This window comes from Exophiala spinifera (assembly GCF_000836115.1).
Source record: "Exophiala spinifera strain CBS 89968 unplaced genomic scaffold supercont1.11, whole genome shotgun sequence".
Lineage (NCBI taxonomy): Eukaryota > Fungi > Ascomycota > Eurotiomycetes > Chaetothyriales > Herpotrichiellaceae > Exophiala > Exophiala spinifera.
In genome coordinates, this window is record NW_015622523.1 from 297,309 (window position 1) to 310,775 (window position 13,467).

General features: G+C 52.0%; 5 protein-coding genes across 5 annotated transcripts; 2 read left to right on the forward strand and 3 right to left on the reverse strand.

The window, feature by feature from the left end:
* Positions 1-342: 342 nt before the first annotated feature.
* On the reverse strand, positions 343-1,224 carry PV08_11943 (uncharacterized protein; the record flags this gene model as incomplete). Its single annotated transcript, XM_016386250.1, has 1 exon — positions 343-1,224. One exon carries the CDS (start codon positions 1,222-1,224, stop codon positions 343-345), a length of 882 nt encoding a protein of 293 aa, XP_016230058.1.
* A 1,606-nt stretch (positions 1,225-2,830) lies between these two features.
* PV08_11944 (uncharacterized protein) lies at positions 2,831-3,367 on the reverse strand (the record flags this gene model as incomplete). The annotated part of the gene is made up of 3 exons (XM_016386251.1): positions 2,831-3,086; positions 3,156-3,312; positions 3,340-3,367. The coding sequence occupies 3 exons, from the start codon at positions 3,365-3,367 to the stop codon at positions 2,831-2,833; spliced, it is 441 nt and encodes a 146-aa protein (XP_016230059.1).
* Positions 3,368-5,020: 1,653 nt separating this feature from the next.
* PV08_11945 (uncharacterized protein) lies at positions 5,021-6,111 on the forward strand (the record flags this gene model as incomplete). The annotated part of the gene is made up of 3 exons (XM_016386252.1): positions 5,021-5,702; positions 5,752-5,961; positions 6,017-6,111. 3 exons carry the CDS (start codon positions 5,021-5,023, stop codon positions 6,109-6,111), a joined length of 987 nt encoding a protein of 328 aa, XP_016230060.1.
* Positions 6,112-6,839: 728 nt separating this feature from the next.
* On the forward strand, positions 6,840-8,050 carry PV08_11946 (uncharacterized protein; the record flags this gene model as incomplete). The annotated part of the gene is made up of 2 exons (XM_016386253.1): positions 6,840-7,088; positions 7,142-8,050. The coding sequence occupies 2 exons, from the start codon at positions 6,840-6,842 to the stop codon at positions 8,048-8,050; spliced, it is 1,158 nt and encodes a 385-aa protein (XP_016230061.1).
* A 2,285-nt stretch (positions 8,051-10,335) lies between these two features.
* Positions 10,336-12,102, reverse strand: PV08_11947 (uncharacterized protein; the record flags this gene model as incomplete). The annotated part of the gene is made up of 1 exon (XM_016386254.1): positions 10,336-12,102. One exon carries the CDS (start codon positions 12,100-12,102, stop codon positions 10,336-10,338), a length of 1,767 nt encoding a protein of 588 aa, XP_016230062.1.
* Between the last annotated feature and the right edge of the window lie 1,365 nt (positions 12,103-13,467).

Genomic DNA, 13,467 nt, shown 5'->3' on the forward strand with positions numbered 1-13,467 from the left:
AGAAGGCGTCTATATCTAATCGGGAGGGGAGGGCGTCTTATAAGCTTCCCCTTGTTCGGATGTGTACTTCCTGCTATTCCAGATGGTTCGCTTCCTCATTGCGTCCGTTGCTCACTTGGTCGCTAGGTATATCACCCGTCTCGGGCGAGGATCTAGAGTCTCGTGACAGTACCGGCCTGGAAGCAACATGCTTAATGCATTTTCGGACTGGATAACTCTCAAGCCCTAGAGTAAACTTGTTGTGTACCCGATAGCTTTGATCTGCGTCTTCATTCACTCGAGTTGAGTAACTGAACCAGGCTTTCTAGCTTTGGCCATCAAGCACTGAAGTAAAACTAAGGCCTATACTTCGCTACCCGATGCCTTTGGTCTGCTTCTCCATTCATCCGATCTGGGTAGCTTGGCGACAGGCTTCCTAGCTTTGACCATCAAGAACCGAACATGGTCTCGGTGACGCCATAGTTCAACACCGGCCATGGCATTGACGAAATATGCCTCTAAGCCGAGCAGCTTGATGATGAGGTATGGGATGAAGGCTAATATGAAGAAGAAGCGCATCATTGGAGCCACGTTATTGGAAAGGTCCTGGACTTCGACATCTTGGAAGCCGACGCCTTGAAGCATTTCCCGAATCGCGTTCAAGGTAAACTGGTCAAAGGCCGGCATATGTGCGTAAGTGTTGATTTGACGCAAAGCATGGAGTCCAACTGGATCGTTGTCCATGTGGTGCTCGTACTCGACATGTGTCACCACTCCGCCGGGTTTCAAAACGCGGTAGAACTCTCTCATAGCCTGCTGAGGTTCGGAGGCATGAACGAGGGTCTCCATCGTGTAGGCGCCGTCAAAGGTGTCGTCGTCAAACTTCAACTGCTCGTAGTTGCCGCATGATACCTCGATCTGATCCCCTAAATGCTTGCGCTTGACATTCTCCCGGGCCCAGCCAACGTGCATAGGTAGGAGATCAATGGCTTTGACTTTCAGACCTTTCCTGGCCATGAATATCGCAACGTCTCCGTTCCCGGTTCCGGCATCTAACACCAACGAGCCGTCTCTCAGGTTGAGTGTACGGTAGAGGTGATCTTCCATCCTCCGCAGGGCATCCCCGAGGGGGAAGGGCCATAGTGTCCCCTCTCTGTAGTATCCAAAGTGCCTTGTTCCTCCGAGAATAAGCCTGTAGCCGATTCGGGATTCCAAGGTGTGATAATACTCCGACACAGTTGGCATCGCTATCGTAGGGTGGAGCCGCAGTCTGCCTATAAATCTGCTTCGTCGTGGCTGTAGGAATGTTCGAACTTGTTTGGCACCACTTTATGGGGTATGGTTTAGTGCATGACAGGCGTCAATTTGAAAGGGAGAGGGAGGCCGCAGTCGCGAGAAGTTCAGGAGGTTCGCTATGAAGCCTTGGCGGGCACGTGATGACGCATCACCCTCTGCTATTTACCTATAATGCGTCTCTTACAGGTACTTTACATAGTCTTTACAACTACACTACATACAACACTTGAATGACAATATTCTCCCACCGGTAGAAGGGTACACAATGTTTAACAGGTTAAAAGTGGCGGGACGCACCATCCCGCCTGGGACCCAAGCCGGAAGCGGCCAGAGTGGCACCCAACTTCAGAAAGACTCGTCGAACGTCTGAATGTCTGAAAATGTGCGTACGGAGTACGGATCCTGTGACTATGTCTCCATGAAGAACACTACAGGAGAGATCATATCGATCACATGATGGCCACTTGGAGACGAGGTATGTGGGAAGCCGGGGTCAGGAGTAATGTTGCCGAATAAAACGGGATCAGATCCTTTGGTGAAACTGGTTGTACTTCCTCCAAAACTTTGTAGGACTGCACTTGCTATAGGCGGGAGAGAGAGTATATGAGTGAGTGAGTGTCTCTGTACATTCCTGTTGTCGATGTGTGTCACGACGCTCCTTGCACGCCATCAGTGCAAATCAAACATCGTGTCCGAATCAAAGCCCAATTGGCGGAAAGCCAGTACCTGCTACCAGATATGGCCAGCATCGTACAAGGACAGCAACCGCAACGGCGTGGGGGACATCTCCGGCATGATCAGCACACTTCCATACCTGAAAGAACTGCGCGTTGAGACCAACTGGCTATCTCCAATGTTCGACTCTTCACAGAGAGACCTGGTCGGCTAGCGTACCAGCTTCGACTGTATTGTAAATGTGTCCCGCTTGTGTCATGACGGTGTACACTGTACGAGGTCAGGTAGCTATGAAGGTGAGCGCGAGGCAAATGCCTCCGCCGAGAGGTGTGTACCAATCCTGAACAGCACATACATATCACAAGAAAAGGGGAGTGAAATGCGGCCAGTGCGATACTCCATTTTGTCCTGTCTTTCCGATCAGACTTCGATGTCACTACAGGTGCTGGCAGGGGCTCATGATGAGGAGCAATTCTGGAAAAGAGAACAGCTGGGTTTCTGAAAGCGAAATGTGGGATACACCCGTATTTATATGAAGACGAAGGAGGAGGAGGAGGGTCGCCGCGTCAATCTGCAATACTCGTGCTAGCATTCAAGCAATACATGTACGGAAATCAACACGAAAAACGAATAGAGAAGTTGCAATTCTGAATTTGAATTGGTTTCCGGTTATGGTTCTGCTAATACATGCTTTGTGTGTGTGTGAATCATTCCTCTTCGTGACCTTTTCATTTGTTAAAGTGTTGACACATTGTGTGGAGCACCATCCTTTGGGCGCCATATAAGGAGACGTTGATCATGTTTATCCATATCCCTGCAGCGACCGGTGGGAGTAATGTAGTTCCATGATCATCATCTCGACGGATTGTCGTTTGTAGTATTACATCTTGAGATTATCGCCATCAACGCTTCCTCCGAGGGTGCTGGAGTCGATGCTCTCTTCCTTGGATAGGTTGGACGCTTTTTCAATGTCATCGTCGGTGGGGCCGTGCAATTCCTCTTCAAAGACGGGGTCGGCCTCGATGGTCTCGAACTTGGTCTTGAAGTCGCCTAGAGCCTGGGTGCTGCTGTTGGATCGACGACGGGCATTGGCAAAGTTGTAGCCGTAGTCGTGAACCTCGTCACCCTCACGTCCCCTGTAGACAAATGTGTCAGTTTCATGCAGGGCCCATGACAACGGCGATGATGTTAGGGTGCGTTCATACCAGTTACCCTTGCCACCACCTTGTTTCTTGATACCCTTGGGGTCAGCGTCGACGTGGCCGTGTTTGGCGAAGTAGCGAGGGAGACGGTCTTCGGGGGCAGCAGTGCCATCAGCAAGGGCGCTGTGGTTGCGGTCGTTGCCTTTGTTGGTCCGAGTCACTGAAAGGGTGTGTTAGTTGCCGGAACAAAGCCGCAGGAAGATCCGGAAAGACATACTGATGAAAGCAGGATGGGATAGGAGATGGTTGAGAGAGGTGAAGCTGGTCGAGAGTTGGTGTTGGTGTTGTGGTTTGATTGATGCTGGGAGAAGTCGAAGTCAGCTATGGGTTGAAGTGAGGTTTGGAGTTGAAGAAGGGGAACCGACACGCGACCCTGGAAGGTCAAAGGGAGGTAAGAAGCTCGGGCCAGCTCGATGATGCTGATCGCGGATGGATTGGGAGGAATCCGGCCTGCAAACTCACCTTATTCGAGAGAGATTCAGGGATGGGCTTGGGCGGGAGCGAGGCGGGTTGTGGTGTGATTGGGTGCTGTGGTGAGAGAAGGCCAAGGGTGAAGACGAGTGACTTGTGAGGTACTTATGGACAAGCTGAGAGGCGGGAGAGCTGACGACAGCGGAGGGCGCAATGAGGCCAGATAATCAGGTACAGTGTACGGGTGCGTGTCTCCATCGACAGCAGTGCTCTATCTAGTCTAGCTGAAGCCATTGTTTGTTACTGATGGATTATTGTGATGCTCGCATGACCTGGACCATTGCGCTTTCTAGAGGATTCTGGCGAGTCACAAGTTGTAGCCCCTCGGTACCTGCACACGCCAATCGTCATTGCACTTTCCCCAGATTCCGGATGCCGACGAATGGCCTCCACTTTGCGCCATTTGGCTGCGTTTAGCGCGGGGTCAGTGACTTAGTAGCGCAGTAGCTGGGACTGAAAGGGCGAGACCAGCCACCAACTCCACAGAACCAGAGCGAAATCCAGGCACCAGGGGAACATGGAGCACGAGGAGGTAAACAGACTGAAACAAAGGAGAGGCACATTGGAAACAATAATGCCGTGGATATCGATCGGTATCGTTCTCAGTGCCACCCTGAAGACCGTGCTCACCAGATGGCAATACACGATACACTACCGAGCACAGTATCCACTTATCGACAGTTTAGGGATGCAGACAGGTAGAGACGAGACGGTGAACAGAATCCTGTAAATTGGCAGAAACAATTAGCAGAGGCAATCAGCAGAAACAGTCCGCAGCTAGCAACAGCTGGGAGATGGCGACACCTGGAACCTTTGTCTCCGGTGCAGGCTCTAATAGCTGTATCAAGTGACTCATGTACTGTACCTCGTACTCGTACAACATTATGACTGCCCCCAGACTGTATCTCACTCATATCAGCACATAGCACGAGCAGGTAGAGTATCGTAGAGCAATCCTCGAACAGCTGAGAACAGGTGACGCAGTGGCCTGATCATATCAGATAAGCGGAATTCACCGGCGAAACCGCCGCACAGCCCGTCACGTGGGCTGCCTTTCTTCCCACCGACCAAGGTGTTTGCCTCAGTCCAAACTCCCATGTTGCAAAGATCGCAAAATCCTGAAAACGTACAGTAAATATCGACCAAGGCAGAGGCATCTTTCTTGCTACTTTGTGAGAAGGCGTCCGAAAGTCCATCATCACCAGGGCCCCTGCTGGTGCCCAGCATCGACTGGGGACAGCCTCCGACTCTCTCTAGCGTCGTCCCCTCTTCCCGCTCCGATTTCTAATCCGGGCCGTCGTTTTATTATTCTTTTTCCAGCCTTTGAAGACACAACTGCGAAAATCCACGGCTGCACCTTCATTTGTACTCGACTTGTCTTCATCAGCGTTGTCAACATGTCGCCATCCATCCTCATGGACACCTCGGACGATTTCGTCATGCCTGTCGCAAAGGCGCCGCAGTCTTCCAAGCGAACCCTCCTCCTCTCGCCACCGTCTCTGTCATCCCACCAAGAGAAATTGACCAATGTGCTGGAGATGCACAACCGAGCAGTCACGGACATGCAAATGCTCGACAGACTAGCAGCTGGCTTCGTCTCTCTTCCTCAGTCCACCTATGATGTAATTATCATCCTCTCCGATGCCGATGGTTCTCGCCAGGAATCACACGCCCTCCTTCACCGGGACGTCCTGGGACTGTTGGTGAAGGCACTCAAGAACGGAGGTCAGCTACGAAGCCAGGACGGTCAATATGGGAATGTAGATGGCGCGGAAAAGAACGAGGCTATTTTGGCCGGATTGTCATATCAGTCGGGGACTGGTTTTTTCAAGCCAGACTACGGCGCCCAGGAGTCGGTTCCTCTCAAATTTGGAAAGAAGAAGAATGTTGCTCAGGCTGCCGGCGGGCTGAGTACTAATGGTGGCTCCGTGTCACTCCCCTTGAATGGAAAACGAAAGAGTGGGGACAATGTGCTTGATGGTGTTGGATTTGACGATGGCACAATGGACTCTGATGATGAACTAATTGACGAGGATGAGCTACTGGATGAGAACGATCTCAACCGGCCCATCAAGATTCGTAAGTCGAAATGGCACTCTGTACCAGTCTGCCTACTGACATTACCCAGCCACCGAATGCAAGCCCAAGGCAAAGAGACGCCGAGCCTGCAAGGATTGCACTTGTGGTTTAGCACAAAAACTCGAAGCAGAGGACCGGGCGCGAAGAGAAAATGCTGACAAGGCATTGAATACGCTGAAGCTACAATCTGATGATCTGGCCGAGGTTGACTTTACCGTTCAAGGCAAGGTTGGAAGTTGTGGAAACTGCAGTCTCGGAGGTAAGTTTGTGGCGGGTTTTTGTCACTTTTGGCAGATGCTAATATTGGGTCTCAGATGCCTTCCGATGCGACGGCTGTCCTTATATTGGTCTGCCTGCCTTCAAACCAGGAGAAGAGGTTCGTCTACTGAACAACGACATTCAATTGTAAGAAAGGTCGTCTTATATTTATGCATTGCGACGGCGTCTTGGCAAGGATTCAGACGGAATCTTTATAGGTATGGATGATCAAGACCAGTGTACAGACCAGGACAGGATAGAGTTGGGTCAATGACTGGCATGAATTATGGAGTAGAGAGATGTACACGACGCCCGGCAGACTGTTTGACGTTCTGTGGAGTTGCATGCATTATTAGAAGGAACAAACAAGACCCAGGTTCCCAACTATCAATTTTTTGTATGTGATGCCTTGTAAATATCATCATTTCGGATAACGAAGTGTACTGTGGTGGTTGGATGTCCCGTGCCAGGGGCAGTTGGTGATATGGACGAATCGCCAGCGCCCCAAATGTGCCGACTAGTAAGCGAACGAGCAGAAACCGCCCACGGAAAATTGCCAAATCCAATCGACTCGGTCCGGTTTTTGCTGACAGTTCTTCCGGCTTCTGAGGGCGAGACCCCGAGGGAATCCAAAACCCCAAAGCTGCGGTGGGTTGTCCGTACAAGGAAGAAATTCACGGAATGTGACAACTTTCCGTCGCCTCTAGCTTGCACCAGCGCAGTTCCTTTCTTATTCAACGGCTCTGTTTTCTCTCGAGATATCCTCCTGCGATCTCCTGGTCAGAGCTGTGCTCGACCTCATCGCAAGCCCATACCAAGACCAACGTCCTCAGAGCTTTCCTCTCGACAGTCCTCCCCTTCCGCCCTCCCACCGCCACAATGTCCTTCTCCTCGCTCGTCCAAGATATTGCCTTTCGCGACACCTCTCAGTCCAATGTGCGAGCAAGCGCCAGCACGGCGACAAGCAATGACAACCAGTCCACCATTTCTCGACCCTCCGTGGCCCGCTCATACACCTCGACCGCCGCCACGAGCGTCAGCATTGCCGGTGACATCTCCAGCCAACTTCATGCAGGTTACAGTCACCCATTGTCAAGATCATGGCAAGCAGAGCGACAACTGACAAAGGTAGTGTTTTATGCTGCAGCTCTCTCTGTCATGTCCACTAATGAATGTTGCAGTCTATGCTCATCTACCCTATCTTCATCACTGACAATCCCAACGAAGTCACAGCGATCCCTTCCTTGCCCAACCAGAAACGCCTCGGCTTGAACAAGGTCGTTCCCTTCCTTCAGCCACTTGTGGCTAAAGGTCTCCGAAGCGTCATTCTCTTTGGTGTCCCTCTCGCACCCAGCGCTAAAGACGCCCTGGGCACAGCTGCCGACGACCCGGAGGGTCCTGTAATCCAGGCCATTCAGCTCATCCGTCGACAGTTCCCATCCATCTTCATCGTTGCCGACGTGTGCCTATGTGAGTACACATCGCATGGTCACTGTGGCATTCTCCGCGATGACGGGTCTCTCAACAACGCCATGTCTGTTGAACGCATCTCGGATGTGGCGATGGCCTATGCGCATGCTGGTGCGCACTGTGTTGCCCCATCCGACATGAACGATGGACGTATTCGTGCGATCAAGCTCAAGCTCATCGAGGCGGGTCTCTCTCATCAAGTTAACCTGATGAGCTATGCCGCCAAGTTCTCGGGCTGCCTGTATGGTCCCTTCCGCGATGCGGCAGGCAGTTGTCCTAGCTTCGGCGATCGGAAATGCTACCAACTTCCACCTGGAGGACGAGGGCTCGCACGACGCGCGATTGCACGAGACATCAATGAAGGGGCTGACATTATCATGGTCAAGCCCGCGAGCAACTTCCTCGACATCATCAGCGATGCAAAGGAAATTGCCAAAGACATGCCTATTGCCGCATACCAGGTCAGTGGAGAGTATGCCATGATCCATGCGGGTGCCAAGGCAGGCGTGTATGATCTGAAGGAGATGGCGTTCGAGAGTACCGAAGGCATCCTACGTGCGGGTGCCAATATTGTGCTCAGCTACTTTACGCCAGATTTTTTGGACTGGTTGGACTCATGAGTGTTTGGTTGTTGCGACATTGAGCGTTGTCTTTTTTTCTTCGCGTTGAGTATGACAAGGTGGATGATGAAGAGCAATGAACTTTTTATGTTTTTATCTGTTCCTTCGTCATGGCGGGAATAAATCTTTCCTTATTGTGCCGATAGAAAAGGGGGGAAAATAGGAGGCAGTGTGCACATGAGGCTGAAGATGCGACACGAGGCCGACGGGAATGGTGCCTCGAAAGTGAAAAAGAATCCTTATGTCCAATAGAGTGTTTCATGACAAAAAGAACATCATTGCCGTTACACATGAGGCCGAGTTTCATTTGAAAACAAAGTTTTATCTCATCACATCCAAAGACATTGTCTGGGTCGTCAAGGTTTGACGAGTGACACAGAATAGCATCTTTTTTCCTGGATTTACTTTTAGAGTTTCTCCCCTGCCATTGCCTGGATGACACTTGGGTCTTCACATCCTCCATGCTGATACCCCGGTTTTCTCGGTCCTTGGGACTGAGTAACCCAGTACTAGAAGAAACATGGTCTCGTCTTTGGCGTGTGACGTCTGGTGTCTGGTGTTCGGTGTTACGGTCACTCTCAGTGCGACCAGCCACGCGTACGGTAAGTGGTTATGAGGAACCAAGTAGACCCAGAGCGAGAGAAAAAGAGAGAGGACTTATTCTTTTCTTGATTACTGACAGCAGTAGCTGACCTTGACATAGCATTCTCCGTGCAAGGTCTCGGAATACCTTGCGAGGTTGGAATCTTTGTTTGATAGGCAATATGCCTGACTGACTGACTTGAGTTTGACCACATCTTCATCCTGGATTGTGCAACTGGCGGATCGTCGTCGTCGTCGTCATCGTCATCATCGTCATCCTCCTCCTTCGCAGAGGCAGAAGCAGAGGCAACTGCAAATACAAACACAAATATAAATACAAATCGACACAGTCCACGTCCCATCATCGGGTCCCACATATCGGATCTTTCTTCCTTCTACTCTGACACGGGTAGATGAGAATATTTCTAACAGTATCCTTCAAGATTGATACCTGTACTCATTCTGTTGGCTTCATATATCTCTGTCCCTTGTTCCCTGTCGCCGTACCATCATTGTCGTTGTGGTCGATATTTTCTCTCGGTGATTAGCGGATACAGTAAGAGGAAGAAGAAAAGAAAAGAAAAGAAAAGAAAAGACAAGACAAGACAAGATAGTCGCTCTCGTTGCTGTTGTCGTTGATGATGATGGTCAACTTCTCAACCTTTATCCTCAACGGCATCGCCGTCGCCATTGCGTCGACATGCGTAGGGGGCGTCGGTGCAGAAGACTCGACTTATCGAATCAGTCTGTACAGCAAGCCGGATTTTCAAGGCGACCAGGCCACCTTTACAACCGAGTAAGTTCGAGGTTGAAAAGTTCAAAGTCAGAGGGAGAAACCAGGAGAAGGCAAGGAAAAGTCAACAGCCAAGTTGGCACACTTTTGTACAAATTTGTCTTTTTCTCCCTCATCTCGCATGGAGGCATACACAGGCATATACATTCTGTTTTTCTTTCTCTTTCTCGAAAAGGGGGCCCCTGATTCATCGCTTCCTTCTTCTCCTTCTCCTTCTCCTGCGTTCACTCTCTCGCACATTTATTGCACCCTTTCTCCCCCCTTTGGACTCGTACAGTATGTGTGTACCGTATTCCTGACTGACGAATGGAATCCAACAGTGGAACCCACAAGGTTGGATTCTCGGGTGGTGCTCAATCGTGGATCTATGAATCTGAACCAGGTGATGGATGTTGTATCGCCTTTTGTCGCGGGAGTACTGTAAGTCCTCGTGATTCTTCTGGATTCCTTCGTTTTTGTGTTCCGTGGGTCCGGTGTGTCATGGTACTCCCATGGCCTCTCTTCCAACACTACGTGGCTTGCACTTCGCAGCTCGCTGATAATGAGTGTCAAAAATATAGAATGTCGGAAGATATTGTGATTCAGCATACAAGACTGAATCCTCGGCCGGGACGACCAAGGTGTTTACTGGATGTAACAATACCGTTTTGAACTGTTAGTTTGAGGTAGTTCGAGGTAATCATTGTCGATAGCTAGCTCGAGGTATCATTTTGGATTGTTAGCTTGAGGTACCATTTTGAAGTGCTGGCATGAAATATAACGTTGATTGGGTATCCTTTTTGGATTCCAGACAAAACGTCCCCCAGACACAAGACGTCAAGGCCATTCTCGGTGCCAAGGTCCGGATCGTGACTGTCAGGATCAATTGAGTGATCGATGTGAGGGGGGAGAATCCTCTCCATCCCTCTCTCTAAAACCCTCGAATCCCTCTAGTCAATCGAAACGGATGAGCTTCCGTATTCAGCACCCACTCATCCAGACTGATCAAGCTGGGATCACTAAACAAGAGATAGAAGTACTTGAGAGTCTCGGCGAACCAGAAACTCTCCATGTCGTCCATCTGCCTCGCGAGCACTTTGCGCACCATGAGGCCCCTCTCGTACGTGTCGCGCTGGTAGACTTCCATGGTGCTGAACAGGGCGGCATGGCCGAACGGGGACCGCGTATGTTCGATGATGGACTGGAACATGTCCCAGCCCACTTCGCGCCAGTACTCGTCGCCCGTTACGCGCCACATGACAAAGACCGACTCGACGGCCTCGGGCCGCAGCTTGTACGAAGGGTCCTTGACCTGCAGGAACCCCGGCGGGAAGCGAGACGACGGCTGACAGTCCCCGTACGCGTCTATGCAGTCCTCTTCCGGCGTGCCGCTGCCGGCGCCGCTCTGCCGGCTCTCCGCCGCCCAGTACGAGTCGTCCCAGTCGCACTGGCGGCCGTCGTTGATGGAACACGGCAGCAGCGTGAGCGTCTCCGGCATGATGCCCGACGGGCTGTTCTGGTACGCCCACACGCAGCCGTTCGTGATTTGCTCGCCGACGTACAAGTCTTCGGGGTTGTTGAAGATCCGCGAGGCCATGGCGAACATACCGCCGGCGAAGCACGCGAGGTGTTCGGTCCTCGTCTCCAGCAGCGTCTGCGGCGACCTCGACCCCCCTGGACCGGTGAGACTTCTGGACGCGATGCCCGGGAACACCACGTCCGTCTCGTTGGCGCCCGGGATCAGCGCGCGGAACAGCAGGTAGCGCTTGATCTGCCGCGACGCCAGATGCCACATCGTCCCGAACACGGACCGCGTGTGGCCGATCAGCAGGTGCGTCTTGACGAGGTACTCGTACGCAGAGTCCGACATGGCGCCTAGCCCGTACCGCGAGCTTCGACGTGCGAAATCGTACCCCTGCGGCCCGTCGACGAGGCGCGGGTTGACCGTCTCCGGCCACAGTCCCGGAATCGACGAGTCGTTCTGCGACCGCGCAAACACCCCGCTGAGCATGTCGACTGTGCGCATGTACTTTTCGTCTCCCGTCACCTGGGCCAGTCGGGCGAATTCCAGGTACAGGCTACCGACGTCGGCGAGCGCGGCGGTTTCGGCCGCCTCCTTCGTCGTCGTCGTGGCCAGGTTGCACACGGTGCACGGCATGCCGTTGGGCGTGGCAAAAGCCGAGTGCAGCACGTCGCCTAGCTCGATCAGCTTCGGGAGGATCCGCTCGTCGTTGCTGAGGTCGTACGCCGCCATCAGCCCGCCCAGGTACCGGATGGTCGATTCGAAGAGATTCACGTCGCAGTTCTCGACGACGTCCTCGCCGCCAAAGTCAACCGTCAGCGTCGCGTTCAGCGCTTCCTGGAACTCGTCGTCCAGTCCCATGATGATCAGGCTGTCGAGCGCGTCCACGAGAGTCGCCGACCATCCGCAGAACTGCTGTTTCCTACCGCCGGACAACGGCCGGAGTCCGTCCGCCATCCATGCGTGGTCTCGATATCCTGTCCACGCGTGGAGGAACTCACGCTTGACGGCGTCCTGCCGCTCTGGTTGCGCCAGCCGTCTCGACGACGGAAACCGGTGCTGGATCTGCGTGGGAGCACTGGGTCCCACGGTCACCACATGGATTAAGAATACGATGGCGCACACTGAGAGTGTAGCCGCGATCGCTCTTCTCGACGGTACATTTCGCCACAACATTGTTTCGAAGTATGTTCTGTGATCAAGATGCCATGGACATAGCTTGCAAAGGGTGTGGGGGACTCTGTTGTCGTGTACAGTAGAATTGTCGAGGGCCAAAGACAAAACGAAGGGAACGAATGTTGCTTGGTGTGAAGAAAAGAATGGATCGTACGTGGTCAGTTACATCAACAACACCACAAAAAGAACGACTGGCATGGAAATGAATGAATGAAAAAGAAATAAAAAAAAAGAATGATTGTGGCCCGATCAAGGACTGTTCATAGAGAGGAAAAAGGAATTGCACGGATCACCGATACATGGCGAACGGTGAAATGAGATGCCGCTGAAAGAGAGAGAGCCATAATACAGACAGATCCAAATTTCGAACGTCTTCTGTAACCAATATTTCCAAAACCAGGGGTAACGTTAATAAAAGGCGCCCCGGTTTCTTACGCCGGTGGCGGCCGAAAGACCAACGAAGATCCAGTCTCCGTATAAAAGAGTACGTACATCCATACCTCGTACCAGAGGAGGAAGAAAAAGAGGGAACTAATAAACACGCCACTCTGTATGGAAAAGCGCGTGCGACAAAGAGACCTCAGACAAGAGACAGCTTGCATGGGTCGCAAAGAGCGATGGCCAGGAAGTGCCCGAGGCAGACAGACGGTTAGTTAGAGCATCCCGCACCAGCGAAGGTGTGCCATCCCCTTTGGTAAAATGGTCATACAGTGGTGGTGTTTCGGTGGCTGACTTTGACCTGACTGGAATGAAAGTAGGGGGTTTGGTGGTCAGTGGTGCGAGATTGATTCGACGGCCGCACGAGAGAAATCTCCACACCAAGGCGTCAAGGAAGATGAGGGCGAGGGAGGTTCCCAACTTCCCGTTGCCAAGGCGGCCGGTTTGAGATCTCATCGTGTCATTTGTAGCTCCACGAGGCGAGCAGCAAAGACCAGTATGGAAACCACTTACGAAGGACATGTACGTGTAGAGGCGAGATCCTTGCTTGACTGGGAGGAAAAGGGGGGAGATTTCATTGGGAGGGGGAGGGGGGTCCGAGGTAGTTTGGTTTGGCTTCTCAGTCTCTCAAACTCAAAAAGATGAAAATATGTTACTCCGTACTCCGGAGTGTTATCAATAAGCTCTTGTACAAACCAGATTCGCGTGATATCGTACGGAGTACGGAGTACGGATATCTGTAACTCTTCTTTTTCTCGCGTGGCGACAAGGGACGACGGGTCCACGGGTAGGGGGTGTCTCAAGGATCAACAAGATCTCGACCAGGCCCAACTTTTCTGACGCCATCATCCATACGTGCAGTACAAGAAAGCGAGTGGTCATTCAATATTTAGAGGTCTGACTCCCGATGATAATAACAATACTACG